The sequence below is a fragment of the Lineus longissimus genome, chromosome 17 (genome assembly GCF_910592395.1).
Source record: "Lineus longissimus chromosome 17, tnLinLong1.2, whole genome shotgun sequence".
Lineage (NCBI taxonomy): Eukaryota > Metazoa > Nemertea > Pilidiophora > Heteronemertea > Lineidae > Lineus > Lineus longissimus.
In genome coordinates, this window is record NC_088324.1 from 15,603,376 (window position 1) to 15,630,776 (window position 27,401).

General features: G+C 40.5%; 1 protein-coding gene across 2 annotated transcripts in view; it reads left to right on the top strand.

Annotated features, from left to right (window-relative positions):
* The window catches only part of LOC135501279 (LIM domain transcription factor LMO4.2-like), an 82,222-nt gene extending 57,427 nt beyond the window's left edge, over positions 1–24,795 (top strand). For both annotated transcript variants that reach the window (XM_064793308.1, XM_064793309.1), the window contains one exon: positions 18,189–24,795. In XM_064793308.1, the coding sequence (XP_064649378.1) occupies positions 18,189–18,474 (286 nt within the window). In that variant the 3' untranslated portion in view covers positions 18,475–24,795. The remainder of the gene's footprint in view (positions 1–18,188) is intronic.
* Positions 24,796–27,401: the final 2,606 nt, after the last annotated feature.

Genomic DNA, 27,401 nt, shown 5'->3' on the forward strand with positions numbered 1-27,401 from the left:
CATTTTGAGGCATGTTTTAATGCATATCTGCTGTCTGGTTAGTCGTGATTAATGGAAGAGATTATGGTGGTTCGGCCAGTGTTATTTCCTCGGGGAGTGGCTGGGGAGAAACCTGCCAATATCGCGACCGGGACAACCCACAGGATGGGACAGTAATTGTATAACAGATGTATATAACATTGTAAATACAACACGACAAGTACATTATGATTTTGGGTAAATTCGACAGTCGCGTTCTTGAGATTGGTACCAATGTCATTATGGATGATAGATGCCGAGGGTCCCGGCTGATAACACTCTGATGGCTTGGGACGCCGAGCAGAAAGTGATAACGCAAGACTGACGGACGCTCACTGACGCCGTATTATATTTTGACTGCTGTGCCATTGCCGGGAGTTTGATGAAATCTGGTAAATAATTTTATTACGCATTACAATCGGTTTCGATTAGCGTGAATTTGATATGGGGATTGCTGTTCTTTTTTACGTTTCGTTTAGCTCGTTCATAGAATGATAAAACCCATCTTTTACAAGCGAATTGGATTCCTTGCTTCTATCTTGCTCAAATGTAGACAGTGGTTCAGATTTTCAGCTCCGTTTGAGGTATTCGCTTCAGTGTTGCTTTTCCCTGATTTCCATATGGCATCTTAAAAGTACTGGAAACATTGTCTCCGGGACGGGTTCTTTTCGTCCCATCGACTTGTCATTCAAAATCATTGTAATTAGTCCACTGCTTATTCATGTTTCTGCTTTTCTTCTCTTCTAGGTAAGTAAAGTCAAAGTCAAGGTCAAACTTCTCAAGGCGAAGAAGGTTCAAGGTCAGGTAAAATAATTCAACAAAACTGCCATGTAGAGGGGGAAATCGTATTAATGACAATGTCGCAGTCTCATTTTACGACTTGGAGGGATTTACCCCCGTCGTTTCGCTCCTCCAACACCTGTGCCCTACAATCTACAAACCTCATCACCAACTGATCAACCCGTATAATGCAAGTTAATTAATCAAGGTAATTGGCTGCGACTTTGCCTATCGAAAATCTATTATATTTGAAAATAGATTGTTGATGTGATATGCGGCGGCCGCATATGGCAATAAAGACAATGCGGCGTTCCAGCTGCGTTGTTGACGAATCATCTCAATGCAGGCAATTAGGAAATGCTCTTATTGAAAATAATCAAACTGCGAAAATTGTTGTTTCTAATTTGCGATATGATCGTTCAGTGTTCGCGACAGATAAAGCCTATACTCTTTGACTTTAATTTGTCTATTTAATCTCGCATCAGCATGAGATGTGTGTACAATCTAGGAGACAAACAAATAGAAATCTGCTCTGCATTCAGTGATCAGGCAGCAAAACAAGTACAGTAGAACCTCCCTTAGCGGACACCTCTCTATTAAGGACAACCTCTCTATTAAGGACATTAGTTTTGGTCCCAAATTGGTTCTTTCCATTCAATTTGACCTCTCTAATCAGGACACCTCTCTATTAAGGACAACACTTGTCAGTCCCGAGGGTGTCCTTAGTAGAGAGGTTCTACACATACACAATGTATATGTATTCAGTTTTCTAAATTTAGCTGAGTTTTTGCCTTTGAAAGTCTGAAAATGGCCATGATGAAGTAGTTACTTTTTATCTTCGGTACTTTATTCCTCCTCACCGCAGACAAATACAGCAGCTCTGTACCCACAGTGACTTTTACTTTAATCCCGTGATGCCCAATCAAACCTTACCTCAAGTAATGAAGCAGATAAAGCTGCCAATAAACTTTACTATTCGTGCTAAATCACGGCACAAGAAGTTCTCTGGTGTCGTTTTTTCAGCATTGGTCCATGGCTGTGCACAATCAAGTTTGCTTGACCAGCCTGACGCGGCCATTACAGGTGTGGCTATAACTCTCAAGCGCCATCCATAACAATTCAAGCAGATTATTGGTCACCAGCTATAACTATCACAAGCATCACATCGGGTGGTTTCAACTTCTCACAATCAAGAGAAGCACCCTCTGATTGCTTGAATAAAACATATGAATTACTCTCAAGATTGCAAACTGCAGTTTTTCCACAGAATAATTCTGATAACGGTTGTCTTGGCACGGCCGCTATACCGCCATTACTCCCCGTGGGTTTTGCTAAATTGCGACCGCGAGATTAACTGGATTGCAACCGTTGATGCAGAGAAGGTAAAAACGTTGAAGCATCCAACCTGCAGTGATGCAGAGATGGAATAAATGTCGAATTCCACTTCAAAACAGATTTTCAACTGATGTTTATCACTTTATTTGTTTGTTTGGACATCTTAGATTATTTGGAAAGACTTTGGTCGGTTTTATATCCTGTTGAGGAGTAAAATGATGATGTTCACACTCAGGTGTACGCCGACGAATCTCCATAGATCACGTGATATGGTTAATGGGAAAAGCAGTTGTCAAGTCGGTCAGAACCCAACAGGATACATTTCAAAAACAGATGCGATTCTATCAGAACTGTGTTTTGCCAGTGAAAACTTTTCAGACACTTCGATCGGAAAACGAATGGCATAAACCATGAAAAACCAGTCACTGGTCTTGAAATAACGCATCGCAGGGTTAAGTAAAACTGCAGTGGCGGCCACATCCAGCCCACAAACATTCCCTGTCGGTACACTTATTTCCAAGAGGACCACGACGAAGGACGTATCCTCTTCAACGTTTAACCGAAGTTTACAACAAACTTCGTCAACTGTGATAATGGGTGATATGAATAAAGAGTAGTAAATGCTTTTATCTAAAACTCCATGTACATTTATACTTGGCCTTTGTGTACAAAATTGAAGTAAAAGCATTTGCTAGCCTTTATTCATATCACCCAATATCGTGAAACTTTCTGCAAGTGCACGTTTAGTAGTTTCGAGTGGTAGCTGGTTGTTTGTTTCTCTCCAAACTTCTTCCAAAGCTTTATCCACAAAGTGGTTGTTTTTGGCTCAGGTCAGGCTTGAGGGAAACGGCCAGGTGTTTGGCGAGAAAGTAACAAAACAAAAACCAAATGTGCGAATTATCAACCGGGGATGCGCGGCCGAAGTTGTTGGGTCCGGACCAAATTGCCTCAAGTAGCTAAAGCACACGAAACAAGATTGACACGTAAGAGATAATTGATGCTTCCCACTGCGTAATTAACTAAACGCTCCCTGGGACCATATTATGTGAAGACACCTGTCAGTATGTGACAGACATTTTGTGTAAGCGTCGCCAATGAAAGGACAATTGGATGGGTACTTTATAGGGTGACATTGTGTTAGATTGGGACACAGAGTGACACTGGTCAGTCGGATTAGGTCCATCCGTGAGTTAGAGGATAGGAATGTCATTTAGGCGACTAATTGATGTGACATCGTGCTCATCACATTCCAGGGATGACATGGTCAAGCGAATTACGTTACTCTTACTCACGCCAGAGCATGGATGCCTCGTCAAGTTGCTGGATGTTACAGTGGTACCTTGGCCAGACAGTGACACACGAAAGAAAGTAAAACAGCTAAGAGAGGAATAATAATAATAATTTATTGTAAAAAACCTCCAAATAAGGAGCAGACAACACAAATATGCAATAAAAATCATACACAGAGAACGAATAAAAAAGCGATCAAAAGGGTGAAAGTAAAAGCTTCAATAGTTTATGGCTTTTCCGGTTTAGATTGGCACATAAGGTTTTTACCGAATCGACAATTCCATTTTCCTCCCTGGTGATACTTCTAGGCCTACATGTTGGATTTACAAACAGGACATTGGTGGCAGAGAGGCCCGACGACTAAACACTGATACTATGCTAGAGGTGATACTATGCTAGAGGTTATTATATTGTTGAAGTTACAAAGATAATCATCTTGACTCCGAAGACTTTGACACGCGTAAACCTCTCCAAACTGAACGCCTGTGAAAGCTCGCTGTGTTCTGAAACCCTGGTGGTAGGCTGTATGTCCTGCTCGGGCCCCATGGTTTTGGTTGCACCGGTGGATTGAGTCCAACACCAAAAGCAGAACAAATGTGACAGCATGTGCTCTGGCGCCCAGTAACTGACGTAACTCGACGAACGATCCATGCAGATGCTCTCTCTTCAGAGAAGTCTGCGTTGTCTGGATTTCCTCGGCTCTGGGGTCGATTAAGAACATGGTCTCACGACGACGCAGAGCAGACTGCCGACATCATGCACAGCAAGTAAGCAAAACACACGGGTCGTTCTGCCGAACAGTATGTATTTCTGACCATCTTTCAATTGCAGACCAAGGTCATTTGTCGAAACTGAGCTGATATTTCCAATTATTCTCAACTAGTTGAATGTATCAACATGCGTTTCCATCCGGGACAATCCCTGTGGCCACGTGACATCGAAACAATATGTTTCATCTCCACCCGAGCGGTTAATAAACCAATTTCTAATCCGAGACATACGGGTCCCCAGAGCGGAGTGCGTGGCTCGTAATAAAATCCGGACAAGGACGGAACAAAGTGACGGCGGGGCCTCACACTTTGCATTATGGTGACGAAAACGGGCGTTAACTATGAACTGTTGCCTTTCTTTTCTTGTCAATAGTTATAAGATGAATTTATTTGGGCTACAATTGTGCATGTTTCACATTATATCTTTAGAGGTCAATACTCTGCTTGGGCATCACTTGGTCTGATCCGAGACTATGATCCGTCTTTTCAGACAGCCTCGTATCTGAAAGCAAGATGGCGGGTGGTAGTCATGTCCCGTACGGCGCGAACCTTGAGACCCCGGGATAACTGGCCTGAGCGAGAACTCACGAGATCCCTTTTGTTTAGCATTCCTTGTACATTGTTGTACATTCAGTTCTGAAAGGTGACTGTAACTTTACCTCCATTGAGAAATAAATGAACGGACAACGATATACATTATTCATTTTACCACATTAATCATATCTTTGTGGTCGTAGTACAAAAGTTTATTCAGCGCCCAGTGTGATATATCTTAGAGAGATTTACTGTATTTTGGAAGATAAAAGAAGAAGTTAGTGTCTTTATTCAACAGGCAAAAATTGGCTGAATGGGCAGAAATGGCTACATCCAACCCCTGCAGTAGTTTACAGACTACAAGGAATTCTCGTATATGGTCGGGCCAACCCAAGCTTAACCTTGAAAAAGTTCAAGTCAGTTTCATACCGGGTTGCTTTCTTAATGGCCCCCTCGCCCATAGTAACAACTGGTCCCTACCAACGAGGGGTGTGACCCACTTCCTCCCGTGATCCCTCAAACAGAGCACACCCGCCCCAGGGCCCATAAGGGCAACAATTACCACCATCCCCAAAATGACAACCGATAATTTCATTACCACATCATCAGAAGGACCCTTTTTGAACCCTTTTTGCAGGCGCCACATTAAGCACTATTGAATTAACCGCTGAGGGTAAGGGCGTACACGGCTGGTACCGCAGGGGAAACGAGGGCCATTTGTGTAGGTCTCCATCCTCGCCCCGCTGTGAGGGCTGCAGGAAGGGTCTGGCGCAATCTTTAGGTAATCCAAGACCACACCGTGATTACAAGCTTATTTGTAAGTTTAGAATGACTAGCAATTTCAAGGCAATTTTCGTTTGTTTAAATCGGGACCCCTCAGTCGCCATTGTGATCTTTAGTGTAACTTGAGTGGCGTGGAAGGTTTCGTTTATATTAGTCAATTTAGAGGATATTCAGTTCTTCAGAGCCCATATTTCGCTTACGTCCTATAGAGGGCGCTAACGTCCTAGAGAGGAAGCCACCGACGAGTATGGCGCCCGATCTTATAAGACTCTCATCTTTCGCTAATCGGCAAAGCAGCTCTAGAATCAATCAAGACTTTCAGAAGAGTGTCTCTTTATTATCCTGATACTACAATTATCATACACCAGAGGTAACATTCAAAGAAGCCAATTAACTGTTCGATGCTTTGTGATACGCCTGGTGTAGCATAATGGAAGTACCGGTGATTTCAGGCAGAGCTCCTCTCGCCCGAATGGATAATTTCCTGCTAATCTAATTACTACAGGATCAGCCTGTGATTGGGCTATTCTTCTGGTCACCTGACCACACTTTTTCTACACTAGAAGTTGGTGATTAGGCTTTAATGAGGAAGACTTAGGACTAATGAAGTACTGAATGAGATTGTGAGTTGTGCTTGTAAGAATGGAGGAGGGCACTTGTGTAACAGAAGCCAAATACCAAAGGAGAGCAGGAGATGGACATACTGGGGAACTATGGGGCGATTTCCTCTCACCATATATTCAGTAAGAATCTGAAGTTGTATTGATCAACATCAGTGGTGTTCGAGCCATCTGCCCAAAGCTGTAGTAATCATGGTGATAAATCTATTGGTGGGAAATGCGTTACATCAAAATTAACACTCATCGTGTTCCCCCAGCTGCTGAACCTTTGATGTAATGCTCCCACAATCAAGACCATGAAGGGCAGAGTGTACTGCATAAAAATCTAGACTGAGTTTGGGTTTGGAGTCGCATCGACGGCTCGGCGACCGAGACTCTGAGATCGTGTGATGTAATCTATTTCATGATTTATAGCCGCCACTTATCCTCTCATCACCAAGGCGATGACGAAACCTCATTACCGCCAAGACTTTCATGTTAATTAATTTCTTAATTGGCGCGGACAATTGATGAAGAGTTTAAGACCTGATTCGTAGCCACCGATGCGCGCACTGACACCAAGTTAATGAAGGAAGTTGATCATACTCTGATTCGATAGCAATCAACATTCACGGAACAAAATCAGATACGAGTGGCGACGGTAATTAACAACCAGATATATCATAAATGACTTACGTCGCGTAATTAAGATTTCATTATTAGACAAATCACGTGATGAAGTGCACTTGATTCCAATTGGTTGAGCAGATCGTGTTGTTTCTGGAACCAATGAGACGTGGTTTGAATCAACCGTGAAATTTCAACCAATCAAATGTTTAGAATTGATGGGGCTTGTGTTATTGACCACAATGGCGGTCATTTTTAGAAAATCATAAATCTTGGACTCGTACCTTCGGCTGGATCTTGACATGATTATTCATGTAAGAAACTGATGAGTTCGTACATACTGTTCTTTCAGTTGGTTTCCCTCGAAATCGCCAGGTCGAACACAATATCATTGGTAGATGGTTGCGAGCAGTCATAATAATAGTGCTTAGCTTTAACATGTTAATCACCAAAGACTAAATTAAATTTGTAAAAACTTCTGCCCGATATCATAATCATTAACCTGTGACTACCTTCTGTTTCTTTGAATCATCTCCAATTCGTCTTTGGAACTTTAATAGAAAGGCAGGGCATCACGTGGGTACAATTAAATTAGATGCTCCCATCACGTAGCAGTGATTTACATAAAAAGTCTGAGTAGCTCAGGAGGTTTTAGGTATCGATGTGTGAGTTCCCAGGGGTCCAGTGTTATTTCTACCCAACCCACTGGGAGAAGATGTTAACATCCAAGAGAAATGTTAAGTTTCTTTGCCTTGGGGTAGAGGAATGCCGAAACATTGCATCGGGGATTCCCCCCTGACGCTCGGAGAGACTGTAGTCCTGCCGACAATATGTCAAGCTACAGAGAAGGCAAACAGGAAAGTGTATCCCCCAATACGAAAACGCGGCCTGTTTTAATTAATATACGAGGAACGCCACCGACCAGATTGCCAACTGACCTTCACGTATGTTTGCTCCGGAATCGACAATGAAACCAAACAGATTCATTCAAATTCCGCCATTTCGTACGTGTACAGATATGGTGTCTCAACACTACCAAGGCAATACTGACTGACTTCACTAGAATTCACCTTATGTTTCTGACTGGGTGTTTCAGCGCGACCTTCTCATCAGCCAGGTTTATCTACCTGCAGTCATCGCATTTCAAACGTTCCCATAATTACTCTCACCTGGGCAGTAATCATCAAAACATCTTGTAAGAAATTGCTGCATACCAGCAAAAAAGCTTGTTGTTAACCTGGTCATTACACACTTCTCAATGCACTTCATTTTTTAACTAAACTATGTGCGCTTTATGTATTGCCCGGATGTATTGCTGAATGCGCTGCACACCCAATATGTATGCGGTACTTTATGTATAACTGAATGCACCGCGCCCTGGGTACACGTATATACCTGATGGTGCCCGCATTTCGAAACCATTCCCGATCAACACACTCCTTACCTTGACAACGCAAATCTAAGCAGTATCCAACTGATACGGAAATTATAAACTAAAAGCCTTCATTACTCGACAAATCATTCTCATACCTTGATTATGCCACCAGGCTGTTTCAACTTTGTCTCAAATTGACCCAATTTCTCAACACATCCAGATTTATAATCAAGCCTATTTCTACCTCCTTCGCACCCCCTGCCTCAAGCATTGAACCAATCTTTGCGACGCACACAAAGTTGGTTTATCAAATTATTTCTCCTAGACCTCGGATGCTTCCCTTGAGCCATGGTGTCTCTCAACAAAGTCGGTTTTTACTATTACCATCTCGTAATCAACCGCCATTAAACAAAGCCTCGCTCTGGGCTACATGAGCGCCATCTTTAATCAGCCTCGTTTTAGATGACGTACCTTGTTCCTACTCTAATTATTGAAATAACGAATCAAACCGGCCAGGTACACCTTTTCATGAGAACAATAACCAATGATGGAACGACGAAAATATCGGCCTCTTTCCACGGCACATTCTCTGGTGATTTCCAACTGTAACATGATTTTGTTTCGTGATCATGCTCCCGACAGGCCAAGCGACTCGGCGACTCCGCAACACACAGTCCCATGACTGGTCGTGTTATCGGGGTTCCACTGTACTAACGTTGCTCCGGATTCTAAATGTATCTTTGCTGCCCTCATTTTCTAGCAGCTGTATTTTGCTCGGCCAGGTGGCCTTCCGTTCATTGCAATTCCTTCATTTTGGGTCTTAAGTGATCCCGCCCTGGAAGGGTTACTAGATGGGGGCTATACGATCAAATAAAGCATCATTTGAGAGAGCTAAATCAGGAGTTTAATCTTGTTCTACCTCTAGATTGGCGGCTAATCGCGTCACACACTAAACTGAAGTTTAATGGTGATAAATTCACGGGAACTCTCAACAAACAGACCCAGTCTGATTAACTATTAGACACTGATCCCCCAAGCCATGTGCAGATGGTACCACAAAATTAGTCCGCCGAATTTGGGAGCTGATATTAGATTGGGGTTTTTACCATTTTTCTCCAGGTTTTTCTGTTTATTTTCGCCTTGGGCACATCGCTGTCTCGTTCTGAATCTCGGCTAATTACGTCAGCCAACAGTGCTCTGTTAGCTTATCTAATTATCTGAAGGGAAACCGTAGATATTAGCCGATATACACTAAATTAAACTCTACAGATGTAACCTCGTTCTCCGCCGACTGATCAGGTGAACTGGGGACGAGTTTCTTTAGCAGATATCTGCCATATGAAGATGTTTGCCTTCACTATCGAATCGATGGAACAGGGAAAAAGTAGACCTCTCCTGCGATTGCCGGGGGGGGGGGGGGTTACACTTGCGAGAGAGAAAAAAGGTAAATTTAACAGTTTTCCCACCACATTTAGGAATCACTTCGGTTTCAAGCACCGCGATCCAGTGGCTGATTAGAGATTCGGGAAGGCAACACTGCTAATTGTCTCCTCATCAATTAGATCAGTTGGCTTAATTAGATACATCTATGATGCGTCAGAACACAACCTGATACCATTAAGAAAACAGGAACTTGCCAACAATGTTAAAAACAATGGCCCAGGCGATGTAACAATGCCCACCATTAACAATGAAACATCAGCATCAGAGTGAAAGATTTACTTCTTTTCTCTCTACGACTAACGTCATGGGAACACCAGTTACGAACAAATTAACCAGACAAAAGCCACTTCTTTATTTTCCCCTGATGCCTATTGTTATTCACTTGTGCGGTTTCATTTTTCTTCGTGGTGTAAGGGATGCTTGATTTCCTGGCGGGAAGCATCGTCTGCCGCTGCTGCAGCTTTTGTTTACATTTGTAAAGGAAACCTCAGAGGTGTCTTCTGCAGGTTGGCAACATTACCTCCCGTCGATTCCTAAGGTGTCTCACGAGGTTTTTAAGAAAGAACGAGGACCCAATGGTAAATCCAAAAGGTCTATCAGTGCGAAACCTAAGAGAATGTACCTGCTTGATTTCGAAGACAGTATTCTACTCCCTACTCCCATAAGATTTCTAAGAAAGAAATGAAGCACTAGATTTGTGTTGGTGAGCATAAATAGGGCTTAAATACATATCTTTGTGCTCATTGTCATTGTCGAGTTAATCAGCAAGGTCGTTCCAAATGCCGACTCATCCCCAAAAGGCACTGATACACCTGAATAGTGCGCATTTCTTAACACTGCTTGGTTTCTTAAAATTCTGACAGCAAATGGGAGTATTTTCTCTCTTTATCAGCGTGTTGTATTTTCAGCTAAACCAGGCAAGATGTTCTTACAAATCGGGAATAGTGGATGCCAATATCGTCTCACTTGACATTGTCGTCACGACGGAGACGATTCATTCAAAACACCAGAGCCACACCAGCATTGTTGCATTGTGTCACTGGATACCATCAGCCAGCCTAAGAATATTGTGCATGGTTGTATCATTGAAACTAAACTGAGCCTTGGTATGGCCGCCCCTCATCCGGGCATCTTGCCATCCGGGTATTCCACAGCTGTCACCAATCAGGATGCAGATAGTCCTGACGGAGGGTGATCAATCTTCTTCAAGTTATCTTTTCAGTGATTCTAACTTGATGAAGTTACCCATGCCAGTCGTAAGATGAACTGATAGCATTCAACAGTAGTTGGCCAAGACATAGGAACCTGCTGACAAGGTTTTCGTAGTTCCATCTTTTGCCTTGGTCCGTCAAAGAAGTCGGGTTAGAATGTCCCGATCTCATCCCCTGAGACAACGCTTTAACGAATAGGATAAGACGGGTCATCCATCTTACTCAAAAGATATCTTTTTCGCCCCTATCTTCCATACGTCATGTTTCTCCACATTGACATTATCCAGCCGGGTCTTCCAGCTTAGAGCGCTTACACAATGTCTCATGATAATTATCTAAACTTGCTTTGATACCAAAGGAAATTAACCTTTCCAATATGTCAGGGACCAGGTTGTACTTTTTGCCGATTATCATCGTCGACCCTGACACTCTGATGATCTGTCTGAACAAAATCTGCATTTAAATACGCTTGTCATGTTTTTATGAAATAATGATAAAGCTGTGAAAGATATTTTAAATTGCCAATCCGTATGTCTGATATTGTAGGACTGCATTAGAAGTTGCCTCTTGGCTTGATTATTTATCTTTTGGTTAGTTTTCACGCCAAGGTCTTTAAAATGACACGTTATGTGCACATCCTATCTGCGTCTGACACAATGCAAGTTCGTAGCCAGAAGCAGAATACGAGCCATTATAACGCACCGGTAGTATTCGTACAACATACACATTATAGTGATGTGAGATTGAAATATGGTACCAGCGTTACAACCACTCCTCCATGTGATATCTTTGAAAACCAGGACTTTTCTCTTACTACGTTTGGCTTGGCTTGCTGCAGTAGTATTCATTGAATAAACTGAGCTGAATACATCTTATTGCAGATTGTGCCTCAAGGACATACTCCCATTCACCGGCGGCGTTTTCTCGTACAGTCCTCATCGCACTTAAAGCTGCATAACCTAACTTTGTGGCTGCAGTCATTGTTTGATTAAAACATTAGATCATAGGATGTCCGACCTGTGTCAGGCTAGTGTCTCTTTCACCTACGCAGTACGCTGGCAATTCACTGTGTAGCTCACGCAGTACACTAACAGGCAAAATATTCCCCCAAGGCAGTATCATGGATAACTCGCAGCAATACATGTGGCCTACCAAGCCTCGGGGAATACAACCCCCTCTAGCCGGAGGGGTGACATGATGCAAGATCACCATCAGTCATGATAATCCGGAGCATACGACAAATCAGCTTATTCATATAATGGGGTAGTTTAAAGTCGCAGGTTGTATGTGCACGTCACTTTTATGTCCATTTGGAAAAATTTAATGAAATTGCCATCGGATCCATTGTTTACCATCTCTCATAAGTTGATAAAGGTTTATCTGTGATCTTGTCTTGAACACGTTTAGGGCTGCAATGATCAATATGTCTCCATTAGGACTTGTTATCAACAAAGGTGAAAACACTCGAACCATTCAGATGCGATGAAACTTTCAACCATTCCACCCGCTCTCCAGTAATGCACATTCTTTTGTATTATTTCAATCACTCTTAATCTTGTGTTACATTCCTTACATTAAATATCAAGATAATGTTGCTAATTATACAGCATGGTGTATGTTGTTACCATCATTTAGACCCCTTGTTGGTGATAAATACAGGGCTTTTAACGTTCCAATATTTAATGGAAAAGCCAGCCGAAGATATCCAAGCGATTATTCAATGTTTGTGTCAACAATCGGCTAAAAGCCACACTCTGTCTTCGCATCATACGATCCATTTGTCTTCTTTGCTCACAGAATATTGAAACTTGAAAAAAAAAGGTAAACCTAAAAGCTAAAACGCGGGAAGTACTTTCAAAACAAGGGAGCTTTCTAGTTTTTGGAAAAAGTGAGACTAAATGGATTTTGCAGTGTGGTGGGTAAGCCTGAATAGCTTCAAAAAGAGATGATCGCATGGCGTCAGGAGTGTCTCTGACATTACATTTGACTGACTTAAACTCTGCTTCCTAATCATCCATCATGGTGTTCAACAAACATGAATTCTCACACAGGTTCGGACCATTCATGCAAACGTCAACAAGCAAAAACGGCGGCCATCTTGTCCAGGTGGTTGCCGTGAGTACCACAGATTCACATCTCCAAAGCCTTGAGAGCACCAGGTGCACAGTTGAGAATGTTTGCTTCAATAACTACTGCATCCATGCTTTAAAATGCCTGGTATTATCTTGTCTGTTCAATTGACTTCAAGTTGAACACAGCCCACCATGTTCAATGGTGATAAAGTGGAATGGAGTCCATTGAAAATGTCTAGAGCGTTTTGGATCACTTTATGAAATCAAACAATGGATTATCAAGTTTATGGTTGTGTTATAATGGGCATGATATTTGACAAAAGTTTATGGGTTATGATTACAATTGGCCTGAAGCTTCTGGTGTGCATCCACGTAATGGTTGCTAATTCAGACTAGACCCTCATCTTCTTTCTTCATCTTTGGTCGGTGCACTGTGCTTTCGCCTGCATGAAGGTAGGATGTAGCTGTAGCTGACACTGCTGGTAATAGATATTACCATATAGAAGTCACTTGAAGTTTGTGAGGTGTTGATCTCGTCGGAAAACTTCGGGTTTAGATACCAGCAACATCAATACGTCTGTTACAATACCAACTCCCCTCCCGCCTTTTCCATCATCTTTACAACTGGGCTCACACAAGAACTGTAATCCTGATGATATTATTTTTCAAACTGATATAAAGGAGACAAATGAAATTACAACTGCATTATGACTATGATACTGGCGGTAAGGTACGCTACCATTTATCATGTGGCATTATCCCAAAGCTTTTAGAAACGTCTGTTTGTCCTATTATTGTCTCTTGACAGTCTTCCTTCCCCTCTCCCTATTAGCTAGACTTCCCTTCCCCGCTTACTAAAAGCACCCACATTCAAAATGTAAATTTTAACGTCAATTATTGGCCTAATAGACATTTTAATAGCATAATACAGTTTCATTTAAAAAGCTTTTAATGTGTCATTAATGGAGGGAATGAACCAGTCCCGGGGGTGTCATGGATCTAATTGTGTTGTATACCCCCTCCCACTGGTCTGTCTGGTCGACCCATCCTGCAGCCTGTCTCTTGCAGACGTAATGGGCAGGTCAGACTAATTGTTCGATTTACGAGACGAAAGCTTATCATGTCCTTTAATTCAAAATGTATATCATCCCGTGTCTTGATAATTTCGTTTCGTAAAGGAAGCCCGGGTTTGATTTACGAGAAGAAAGCTCTTCCCGTCTCAGAGTTCGAAAAAGCAAAATCGTATCTTGACGACTTTAGTCGTATACAAGTAAGCTTAGGTTAATTGAAGGATTGGTTCTTTAGAAAGAAGTCGTGTTTCAGAAGGTAGGTTTTGCAATCGCTATGCATCATCAAGATTTGTTCACCATTTTGTCTTATCTAATAAGTCAAGCCTATATGGCAAGCCGTTCGTCCAATAATTAAGAAAACCTAGTTTTATTAAAGAGAAAACCTGGTTTTCTTCTTAAAAAACATAGTTTTCTTCAAGAAAACCATGTTTTCTTGTTAAAAAACTTAGTTTCATTGAAAAAAACTAGGTTTTCTTGAAGAAAACTATGTTTTTTAAGAAGAAAACCATGTTTTTTTCAAAAAAACTAGGTTTTCTTAATTATTGGACGAACGGCTTGCCGTAAGCCTATACCAACCAATTTCCACTGATTTCTACTAGAATATAAAAGTTTAGCTTTATTTATGCGGCATGGTCTGATGTGGGATTATTAAGATGTATGAAATCAGCCACTGTACTGACTCTAATCCGCTAAATCCGAAATTATTCCAGATAGAAATACCGAAATCTTTTGAAGTCTGCCGACTTTATGATAAGGCGAATGGGGAGTTGAATAAAATCAAACGAATCAAAAATCTAAATCTGAGTTTAAAGTGTTAGGCACTGTTAAGACTTAGCTGTGACACATTACAGGTTTATCCAACTGACATCGAGTCTCCCTGGAATTCTTAGGTTTCTTTGTCTGATCAGACGTTCTAATTATCGCCCTGACCCAATGTTAAATATAATGACATTTTCAACTTGAAACAGAATTCATTATAAGTCTGTCAAAATTTGTATGATTGGGTGAACATATATTCTGACACTAAACTCTCCAATCCGAACTTTCAGCAGTTTAACAAATTGTAAGCATTGTTTTTTTATCTTAAGTCCTCAAAGTGCCATGACTTTGCCAACATAAGGAATCAGTTGTGGAAATGGTTTGTAAAATTAGTTTTGACCAGACATAGACACTGATCCTTTTAGTCCAAGATCAACTTTATAAAAAAAACTGAACATTTTTATTAGTCTTGGCAGGTTAAACATTTTGATAATACTCACAATAGATTTTGTTCTAATTTCATGGCTATTTTACCAATTTGTAGCATGAGAGAAAAAGAGCTTTCTCACAACAACAAAACAATTCTCGTGTCTGATATCAACAGACTTAACTGACGAGTTTTTCCTAACTAGCTTGTTAGAACGGAACCGAAAGAAAATCAAGGTGGATTGAAACTGCCCCCTTTAATCAGGCCGCAACTAATTAGATTCACTAGCTTTTTGTGATATTCCTAAGTTCAAAGAAAACCCTCCAAATTATTAAAGCCTAATTTCAATTTGAACAAATCACATCTATCAATCTCACAGACAGATACAAAACGTTGTCCCATTATTTGAATCTTATTAGTTTCAATTAGATCTAATTTCCCTTTCTCGTTAATCATAAAAGTCTAATTAGCTTTTGTACCCATGTTATTTTTACCATCACAACAAAGACGACTGAAAATTATACAGAATTTGTCATTCATGTTCCTGCATTTCAATTCAATGGTATACATGATTGTGTTCAATGAACTTGAAATCCGATACAAATGCATTTAGGGCTATTTGACAATTATAGGATTATAATGAGCCTCAGCCTGGTGTCATCTGAACCAAAGTATTACCGTAATTGCACTCTCAGAGTGACTTTACTCCAACCGGTTCACTTTTTATATCAACCCATTTACAATGAGATTTCACCTTTGAAATTGGATGTTGTAAAATGCGAATTGGTGAGATTTAAACAAAGAAATGATTCCCCATGAGATTAGATATGGTTTGACAGTTCAGAATACATGAAAACTTCATCATTCATCTAAGATGTCAAGACTCCAGTCGCCGAGAGAAGGTCTGAACACAATTCCCCTATCATTCCCTCGTTGAGCACCCATGAAAGTTATCATAGTGCATCAGGCTAATGCATTATGGTACGCAAAAGCAAGCTACCTGGAAGAGTCGTATGTTGCCACCATTGATTGCTTTCCTGCCCATGTTCCTCGTGAACACCTTCAACAAACGTAGAGGGCCGCTGAAAAAGGTTACAGAGGACTCTACAGGTATGAGGCTATCTACAGGGTCAGTCACAGTCACCATCTCACAGATGACTCTACAGGTATGTGGCTATCTACAGGGTCAGTCACAGTCACCATTTCACAGATGACAAATAAACCTATTATTCCTCCATTCATGGCTTACACCAATCAAAATGAACTAAACTTACAAACCGGAGTAGTTCTGAGAGGTTTTTGACACAAACGAGTTTTCACAATTATAGTAGATACGACGGTTAATCGGGGCTGCATTCTAACATTGACACCTTTCTCGTGTACATTGTTCCTATTTCCACTACCTGCCCCATTCACAATTTGAAGTGCTCTCTACATAACATTAACCACGGACTGGGACGCCGACTGTCTCGCTTTCTAAGTGGAAGTCCACTCGAGATACTTGTAGTTTAAGTTGCACCAGTTGAATGGAAGGGCCATTCAGCCTAAACTGTATGCAAGTTAGGCACTTTAAAAAAATGACTTGATTAACATTACGTCAACTCACCTGCCATGCAGGTTCAGATCAAAAGGAAGACCTAATATGTAGTGAACTTGGAGAAGGCAAACAAGCGAGACATGATATTGATACTGACAGATTCCTCACGACTAAGCAAATAGTACTTAATCGTATTTTCATGGAGAAAAAAACCTCTATTGTCATTTTGGTGGGAACAACCTGTTTGAGTATTTCGCAATCACCATTAACTGCGGGATCGAAGCAACATTATCACTTGCTACATCCGGTGTGCTGGGTACTCATCAGTTCAGTCAAAACATCCACTGTCTCTGAAAGATATAAAGCGTGTCTAACATAATCGTACTTGACTTCAAAAAGTCAGGAGAACATGTATTACCATTTAAACAGGAAGTTATGATCACGAAAGTCAATAAATAAACTTCCGAACTCGCTGCAGACCCATTTACTCAATTGAATTGGTCTGCTGTGAAGCTTTACTGTCAGAATTGTGGGTGTGATTGTTCCGGTTTGTGTGTGAAGCTTTGACTAAAGTTTTATCTACTTGGCTAATTTAGACAAGTTAATGTTTTGATGAGAAATACGGAAGTGGCTTAGAAGATCACTAATAGCCTAAATGATATCACCATATCATGACTTCAATTGTTTGGAGATCAGACAAGGCTTCCCACGATGTCAAGAACTCAGCTGAAGTCCTGCAAGCGAATTCCCATTTGAAACAGAATGTTATATTCAATGTATGCCTCTAGAAACACTGATAGAAATCACTTTATGTTGACTATAATCATCTCAATGTCGAGATAACCCCTCTCCATTCGTAAGTTCACATAGTATCAGTGTCTCTTCACCAGCATACTCATTTATGATAAAGCTTATACCTCACATGTAGATCAGTCCTCCATCTACTTGTTTACTTTTTTGAAATACATTAAGCCAACAATGGCGACGTGGCAATCTGAAACCTAGACAATTCATTTCATAACAAAACACACAAATTCGTAATGCGTTCCGTGTCATATGCCATTGTGATATTGCAAAGAGATACATTTTACAATATGGTAGATTTGCAGTTTTTTCCAACGCTTGCCCCAGGCGTGATGATGTTATTATTACATTACTGCATTTAGCCTTAGGATCGAGTTACGCAAACGTTTCAATTCAAATTTCAAAATGTCAATTAGGAGGTTTGAATTATTTATTTTGCAATGATTTTATAGAAAGAAGTGTTTTTATCCTCAGTGTGTTGTTTCTTAATAGGAATTTTTAATTTTAATTTCATAGATGTCAATTAGGAAATGCGAGTAGTTTTGAACTGTTACAAGTCCTCAAACAGTTCACTGGAAAGTGATCTTTTTCTTCATTCTATCCTTTGGTTTTTTTCCAAAATAAAATTTAATTATCAATCCAGGAATTCATTGCTGCTCTGCTGATGCGTGTAGCATCTAGTTGGCTTAACGTTTCTTATCTCATATATCATTATGGCTGACAATTTACGTGTTTTCCCATTCTATCTTTGCAGGTTATTCGGCAACAGCGGCACTTGTTCCTCATGCGGCCAGTCCATTCCCGCCAGCGAGTTTGTCATGAAGGCCCAAGGAAACGTCTATCACCTTAAATGTTTTACATGTGTTTCGTGTCATAATCAGCTCGTGCCCGGCGATAGGTTCGGCATTATCAATGGCAGTCTATTCTGTGAACAGGACTATCCCAAGGTTATCAAATCTACAACAACGTCTGTGCGAGGGAGCCACAAGGTGACGAAACTCAGAAACACAGCCATGGCAGGATCGGTGCCTGTGATGTAGTGCATCTTTTCATGTGCGAAACATGGACTTTCCCTCGTCAACAGGAGTTTCATCTACACTCAAGACATGGCGACTCGATGTGAACACACCTGTTAGCGAGGTTACATGAGACTCAAGAACATTTGTGTGAGCACTTACCACTTTGTGACTTTATACGATACGTTATGGTATGAAATACTGGACGAGATAGTGACAGAGGCCTTACACTGAATCTTCATTTGTACATTTTGAAAAGATTGTGTAAATTTTCAGATTTTATATCTCGATTAGGTCGATACTTTGCAAGATTTCAGGGGTGCGCGCGCACGCCAGATGTTGCAACCTTCCTAAACACGGAGACAAAATACAAAATTCATTGACCATTGGAGACATCTCCCGCCATTTTATTGTGGCGTTTAAAGGGTGTATAGATATTGTGTGTGATTTATAGTGAAAATGCACGGCACAAAGGTTAATTGGCGAAGAACTAGTCCACAAAGGTCTACGTAACAAGAGCTTTACAAAGTTAGCCTCAAATCGAGGCACACTTTTCTCGTGAGATATGACGAGATAACACCTTCTTTGTTGTATATCTTTGAGTGAACTGGTAGTTTTGTGTCTACAGTTCATGATAGAGAGAACTGGTTTTGTTATGTTGATTTGTTTATATGGAAACACTCCGTGTTTTATACGAAATAATAATTTAATTATGTATTATGGGGGTGACACAAGTGTCAACAGCATTTGTGAATGCAAAGTAGATTATCAAGCCTTGATCATTGAGCCGTAGATACATATTGACATATAGTTGATTGCAAGTACGGCTCAATGACCCAGGCCACCTTGCCAAATGTCCGAAAGCGCTGATTGGTCAATCAGCGGTTGATTTAAGCCACTGAAGTTGTCCAATGTTGTTGCTGACTCAATCAATTTCGGCTAAGGTTGGGTGGACCCTTTTAACGCCTTTCGCTTGGACTTAGTGCCAAATGTATTGATTGATACAATAGGTTCGGGGAAAGGAGTATGATATAATTTTAGGGTCAACTTGGTTTCCATGAGGTTATTCTGTCAATCCTCGAGACCTGTGTGCATCGTGTATGCACATGAAAGACATACTTTGTGCAGACCAAAAATTCCCATGGACCATTTCAAAACTCTGCAACATGATAAAGAATTGTATATTGTATGAACGTGTCTCACAGTTTAAGCTCGTGTAAGTGTTCTCAACAATAATGTTTTAAACAGATGAAGAATACCCTCTTTACAATGTGACGTTTGTGACGGTTCCGAATTTGTGATTATATTATCGTCATCATTTTTCCCCGCATTAATTTTGAATTGATATTTTAGTTTGTTTCTTCTAAAATACAACACAAGCTACTACTAAGCCAAGGCTATTGTTTCAGTATTGAACTCCATTAGTTTCTAACCTTCTTTATTGGAGAATGGGAAACTAGTCACAGGCATTTGATGTAAATACCCGCAGGGAGACAGACTACGCATTCAGCTAATTTTTGTGACAATGCACCTCAAAATGCAGGCGATTCTTGGTGGCTATGTTTGTTCCTAATTCTACCGAACTTTATACAATGCGTAGGGGAAGTAATGAGAAAGATACCAATGAAACTCAGCTGAAATTAACAACCTTTCTCAAAATCGGGGACAAAATATGTAGAAAAACATGGCCGCCAAGGATCTTCCTGAAAGTATGTACATCCAGTTACTTGATTTGCATATCATTCTGTTGATACTCAACACTGCATATTGACTTTAAGTCACGTGTTTTGTGACACTCTTATTTTTCTTCTTTACGAGCGGGAGACACTGATAAGTATTTTGTATGTTTTGCCATCATGTGCGATCTAGCTCATCGCATTGCCTTTCGTTTTTTAGATTTGCTTCATGTCCCTAAGGTTTCAAAAGTATGCTAATCTCCAACCGTGTCAAATAAATTTCGTTTCATTCAGTATTTTGTGGGGAAAAACCATTAATCAATTACTCAAATGTGTTAGCATGGTGTCGAGATAGTTATAGTATTTGCCGATAGTTGGTGCTCACATGACAAAACATTTCAATGCTAAACACATGCACGTGTCAACCATTGCACGGATTACGAAACCTTTCCCTGGACTTTGTACACCATAAACAACGCCGTTAAAAATGCCCAACGTCGACATCACCCAACTGCCCACTGAACTCCTAGATATATAAACAAAACATTCTGCCGACTTCTTCCTTGGGGAGGAGGCCATTGTTAAAGTCCTACTGGCCACGGATTAATGGCTTTCATTTTCCTATCATTCTATCACATTACGCATCGCTTGCAAGGTTATCTAGTTAAACAATATTGCACAACATAATCTAACGTTTCAAACTCTTACTCATAACTCTTGACAGTATTTTAACTAATCAGAAAAGGTTGACATTTATCTGTTATGCTCAGCTGTCTTCACGAAGTCGTCCTTTACAAGTCTCCTGCAAAGACTCACAGTGAATGAAGGTGAAGTTAGGAAGGTGTTTCGTTCCAAATTTGACCGAGATTTCAACAATTTCTAACTACGAAAATACGCACTGAATGCAAATTACACTAGTTATAGACTGATACACAGTTACGATGTTGGTCAACGTCCATCGCATCTGCGTGCATAAAGACTGCTATGGCTATGCTTGATATACCTAATTACCAGCGGGCCACATGTAAACAATATGTACACGAGTAACTTCTCTATCTCAGAACATTGTTTGAGGTTCTTTTCTTATGCCGACGGCTGACTGAATAAGTCTAATTACAAATCAAGTCTTATTTTGAAGTATATTATTCGTTGTTAGGTTACCGTTGATATGTTTAAAACCTGTCCTCTAACAATTACATAACGGGATATTGAAATAAGTGAATTTGACGTGACACTCACACATTACCATGGTAACACTGAAACAGTTGTGATCATATTTATTATTTTCGGCAAAGTACACTCTTTCTCACTTAGCTGTCGAGTTGATTGTCAAATAAGTGATGGCCTGCCAAAAAAGTTATCAACAAATTATCAAGCCATGAATACATGAACACGTTGTTGTTTAACTCGAGTGGAAAAAAAGCCAGTAACCCGAATTATCTACCGCTCCAAAAACGTTTACCACTACTTACATGACATAAAGCTGTCAGCGACATAGACTAGGCAGAAGTCCCAGAACGAAGTCTGGACTGGTCGACATGGTTTTGACTATCCACGTGAAAGAACGCATTTGGTGCTCTAACTCAAAGGTATCCCTGTTGTTATAAGTCTGCATATCTTCACAATTGGCCGTTTCTCTAATTATTGGCGAATTATGCAAAAATGCTCTAAATGTGTGGGGCATAACCGCACATGTTGCTCTATATTCACTATCATAGTTGGTCAGTATGTACACATACAGTTATAAATTCACTACACATAAGTCCACTACGATGCAACCCATTAAAGGTTCAAAGCTGCGCTGTCATACTGTCCATCGCAAGGCCTGCACAGTCGTCACTGAGGCCGTTTCTTCCAAGTCGATTTACTCAATAAAATTCTTAATGAATCCATCTCTTATAAGTACATGTATATCTAAACATACTCATGCTATAACTTACACAATGAACGGCACCAAGGCTCTACCCCATCACTGATATTTTCAAATTGGTACCCGATCTTTTGACTGGATGGCTTGACGAAATATAAATACCGGTTTCATCTACAATTTTAAAAAGTCTAAGACAGAAACGCAAGCACGCTGATTGTTCAAGAGAGGTTAAAATGTTCAATCTGTGAATTTCGTTCTGCTACCTAGCGGGCAGATCAAGTGTCAATCTTTAACGACATGTCTCAATCCCGGGAAACTCACTTAGGATTTGTGTTACAGCTAAATGCGCGCTTATTGGTCATTGCTGCCGCTAAGTTATGCTACTGTCGATAGCTAGCGAGCACAATATAGTCTGTATACCTGGAACTAAAGCACTTGTATAATCTGATAATGCCGCCTGTCTAATAACAGTACCAGTTATCATGAGGATATACTTCCAATTAGGCCTGCATTTAAGTCATGTGATGATATTAAGTAAGTTTTTGTCATTCTCTCCCTTTTGGGTTAGAATATCCCAAAGCTTATTATTTCGTGTACATTTTGGTATAAAAAGTAAACAATACTCACAATAATTGGGATGAAGGTGTAGCACATTTTAAGCATAGGTTTTGACTCAAATTTGTGAACGTTTTGGTTGTTGTGTCTGTGTGACGTCACGACTTCTTGACCACGTGTCACTCTTTCAAATGTCAAGATCGTATGCGCTATTGGTTTCAATAACTGATACTGTTACAGGCCATGTAAGAAACGGCCATCATTTGCATGAACTATAAGTTCAGCAATCATGCGCACCGCGGTAAGCGTTTTTATCCTAAAAACGTGCAAATTGACAATGATAGAGTGACATGGTTTATCACAGTACGACTGCCTTGATATTGGATATGCATAACATGCTTGGCACTTTATTGAAAACACCATTTACACGCACCTGTATACATCGTTTACATCACTACGTCAACCCTGTAGTAAAAAATTGTTCAACGCGCTAAAGAACATACTGTGACAGAACCATTTATTAATACTTTGGCGAATATATTGTTATCTGTAGTAGATGTCAAACATGCTTCAGTGAAATTAACCTTGTTTTCACTGCAGTACGAGGGAGGGGGGGGGGGTACTGGTATATGTCTCTCAGGAATTGTTCAAAAGTACGTAGTTACACGTCAAGTTATCAAATGAACGGTGTTGTACACATCTGTGAAATATCTGCAGTTTCAATATCTTGTGCTCTAACGAATTCTACACTAATGACGCCTATCATCAACCAAATAACGACAGCAGAATGGTATAGGTTTGACCAGCAACTTGGACAGTCTGACGTCGGATTCTGTAACCTTTGCCAGAAGTTTCCGCAATGGCTATACAAAGGCCTTCTTTTCTCATGATAAATCCTGATCAATATCGATAAAGTTGGTGGCTTGTCAAATTGGATATGACTTAGTGTTGCATTCTGGGTGAAGCGTTGCGTTCTATTTCTGAGATTCTTTTACTGTAAAGTTATAATTTGTTGCCACGTGATATCAACCATTGCCACTAATAGTCGGGTTATTTCCACAACTATTCGGTTTATTTTGTAAGGTTTCGTTTGTTTCCGTAAATGATCGGGTGTTTCCGTGACTTTTTATCTCAGTTTCTGTCGTGTTGCCACATAAGTTGTAGAAGATAGAATACTCAAGGAATTTAATATGACTGTCATCTTTTGCCGTTACCTGCGGCAACATGGATATCGAAGTTCAGTAATGATAGTCAATCAAGTCAAAGTTACTTAAAATGCTGTGAAAATTAATAGTGCTTAAAATGGTACTGGTATTATTAGTGAAACATGTTGCCTTCTGACAAAGTGTATAGAAATTTTCTTTATGAAATACATCGGTGTTTACAGTCAAACTGACAAATTTAATTTAGTAATTGAGCAATTGATGAGTCAATAATTTCCTTTTATTTTGATACTTCTTTTGAGATTATTTCGTGTGACATAGTTACAGGTAAACCACCTTTGTTGTGAACAGGTTATCATTCTGATTGACACAGGCTGGTTATTCAGTAAGGTGGTGCAACATATCATAGTCTCTCTCTGTATCATTGTACCACAAGTTTAATCACTGTTTGACTAGAGTTGTAACAGGGCGATCACTGTACCGCTTTGCCTTACTCGTGCTTGGGGTCGACAATTGACTCTCGATCCAGAATCTTAGGTGGCAGGTGGCATTGAGCGATAAATGCAATTGGAAGGATTGCCTGCATCACTCATCTCTCCTTTGGAAAAAGCATTCTGACGTGTTCATTGCAGCCCAGAACTAGTATACGCATTCTTATGAGCCAGTGGCAGACTTGTTCATCAAATTTGATATACCAGTCCTGGGCCAGGGTAAATTCGCCAAAATCCTTTATTCAAGAACCTTTATGGCACTTCTTCTGTTTCGATTACCAATCCAATTCATACGAGCCCGCTGGGTCTGTTGTCACCCTTAACCAGCATATTCAGGTAGATAAAGCGGTGTAAATGTGTTCTGATGAGAACAAGGGAAAGAATCAGAGTTTCAAGTGAATACAGTGCAGTTTCGACTCAAGATTGCAAGGAGTAAGCGTGTATAAATCAACATCCTCCAATGCTGGATTGAGGTTGAACGTACTGTGAATAGTTGGCTCATGGATTTTGTACATTTCTGTTTCGGTTTTTGTGTTGAAGGAACCATCCGACTGTCAGAGAAATATTAAATAAATAACTTGATATCTATATAAAAATGGATTGACTTTGTTATTTCTCAAGTTGATATTGTCTTAGTTCAAGACAAGTTGCCGTTGCTCAAGACAATGAAAGAGATGATTGGAAGACAGGTTTGTGTTGTCCGAGACAAACAAACAAATGCAAGGTTGCGCCAAAACTCAACGTAGTCTTACAAGATTTCTGAAAGACTAGTTTTGTGTTGTTGGAGACAAACCAACAAGGACAAAGTTGTGCCCAGTTTCAACTAAGAATCTCACAAGAATTATGTGAGGAATGTACATGTACATGTACATGTACACGAATCGAAATGCGTTGTCATGAGTGCCCAATCTCCAACAGAAAACGTATTTCCCATGCTCCGAAACTGGGATATCGCATTCTAAATGCTCTCGCTGTGAAATTGGCGAGTAGGCTACGGTTGGAACTATTCTCCATCGCTGGAGATCATCCATCCGCCCAGGATACCCCCTTAAGTGACGATTCTGCGTGTGCGAATGCCGAACATAGATGTATCTTTTGGTTAGTCGTTGGCATCAGTTGGTAGCGAAAGCTCTCCATCTGCTCAGGGTAACCAGCCAACAAACTTACTCTAAGCTATCTCAGTGACACCAGGACCCTGACTGTCATTGGTTTCATCGGCGAGTGTGCTACCGCTTGACCAATTCTCCATACCAAGAGTTCTCAATCACTGCCCCATCATCAACTACCCAGTCCTCGGCGCCTAGGTTATCGGATCTTGAGATAATGCAGTGATTGAGTCAGAAGACAAGTCTTCTCCATCAGGATCGTTGATTAGTGAGTCCTTCCAACCGACAGAAGCAAGGAGCTTTACTCCCAAACCTCACTAGTCCATTTTACTTAACTTCAGTCTCCCTTCCGTGGCGCTGGCAGACTAATCTGATTAAGCTGATTAGGACCTTTTGATAAGTGAAAATTAATGTTTAACTAAGATCTGAGCGAGTGCTGAATGTTGTCTTAAGATGTTATGGATTGATTCTAACAGGAATTAGAACATCAATACCTTATATACAGTGGATACACTATATTTTAGTCCTAGTTGCGGTGAATATAATGTAAACAAGATTGAATGCTTCTTTTGCGGGCATTTTGAAAGCGCAAGGGAAAATCTACAGAACGAAAGGGAGATTCTATAGAATGTCGTCTGCTGTGTTGCGAGTTTGTGTTTGTCTTTCAGCGAAACGGAAATTAATAATGTGCTAAGGAAATTTGGCAGTTTGTTGAAGGAATTACAGGAAAGGTTTAAGAAATGAGGCGATTGCTTCATCATTTTGTTCTATGTCTATCACTGATGACCTTCTAAATCCAAATAGGCCAAAGACAAAAAAAATAATCGTTAAAATCAAACTCATAGAAACTCACTCGACAGATGATATCAGTTCAAATGGGTCAATCCAACCATAGTGCTTTGAAGAACACATAGGAATGTCACCTTTTTTCTGACGTCTTACCCTTTGACAAATGACAGATTCTGAAGACTTGTCGACGAATTAGTTTGGTTCATGTTTAAGCAATGAATTATCGAGGGGAGAAGCAGTTTTCAGACAGTTGGTCTGTTTATCCTCGGTAATCACAACAGAGGGAGAGTCTACACAACGACACAGTGACGGTCTGATAATTCCAATTATGACAATTAGAGCTGGTTTTGAGGAAATTAGCGTTATGCCCAAGTGAATTACGTGTTTATTCCCCGAATCAAGCTATTGACTGAAGCAGTTCGCGGTTTTGATGTGGCGAGGACTTGACGTGACACGAATGAAACACAGCGGTCAAGACCACATTGTCATATAAATAATCTTCTTATACGCGTTCGTAGCGTCAGTCAAAACTTCTAGAGCAAATCGGATGGAAGATTCATATTCTAACGAAACCACTTGCAAGTAGACAGCCCAGTTAAAAGTTAAGAAATCTCAGTCAGCAACCTAATCCAAGGTGAATGCATGCATTACTAAATGACTCTGAGCCTCAGAAATAAATAATTCATTCTGAAAAGCTAGTGTTTTGTTGATACCTCCAAAATGCGATATGGGGAGTCTGTTTCATAGTCTGGTGTACGCGAACGCTGCACGGACCTAATGAAATATCTTTCGGTGAGAGCAGCTCACTTGTGAGGATGATAGCTATCAAATTAAAAGCACTAGCTCGTTCTATACCGAGGGGTCATTTTCGCTGCAATCTTGCTTCCAGCTCCCAGGAGAGGTTAACGCAGTACCCCAGCCACAGGATCTGCAGCAATAGCAGAAGCTGTTTTCATCGCGATGACTACAGTTTGTTCTCATAAGACCAGAGGACATCTTGGGATCAACTCACATATACGTGCACATTTTTGCTCCAACCTACCAAAAGCGGTTAATGCATTATTGCCAGCAACCTCAGCAGCATATACCAAATGAAGTGGCAGCCTTTTTGCAAGCCTATCAGACTTGTTTAAAGACCGCGTAAATTGAATTGAAGCTTGTATTGATCTCCCTAAAACCAATTTGCAGTTTTGAATGTATGTTAGGATTCGTATCAAATATTCATGAATATCATAAAGCTGGCATTAATAGGAATTTAATGGGGGATAACTAATATATGACTGATGAGATGAGTACAGTCG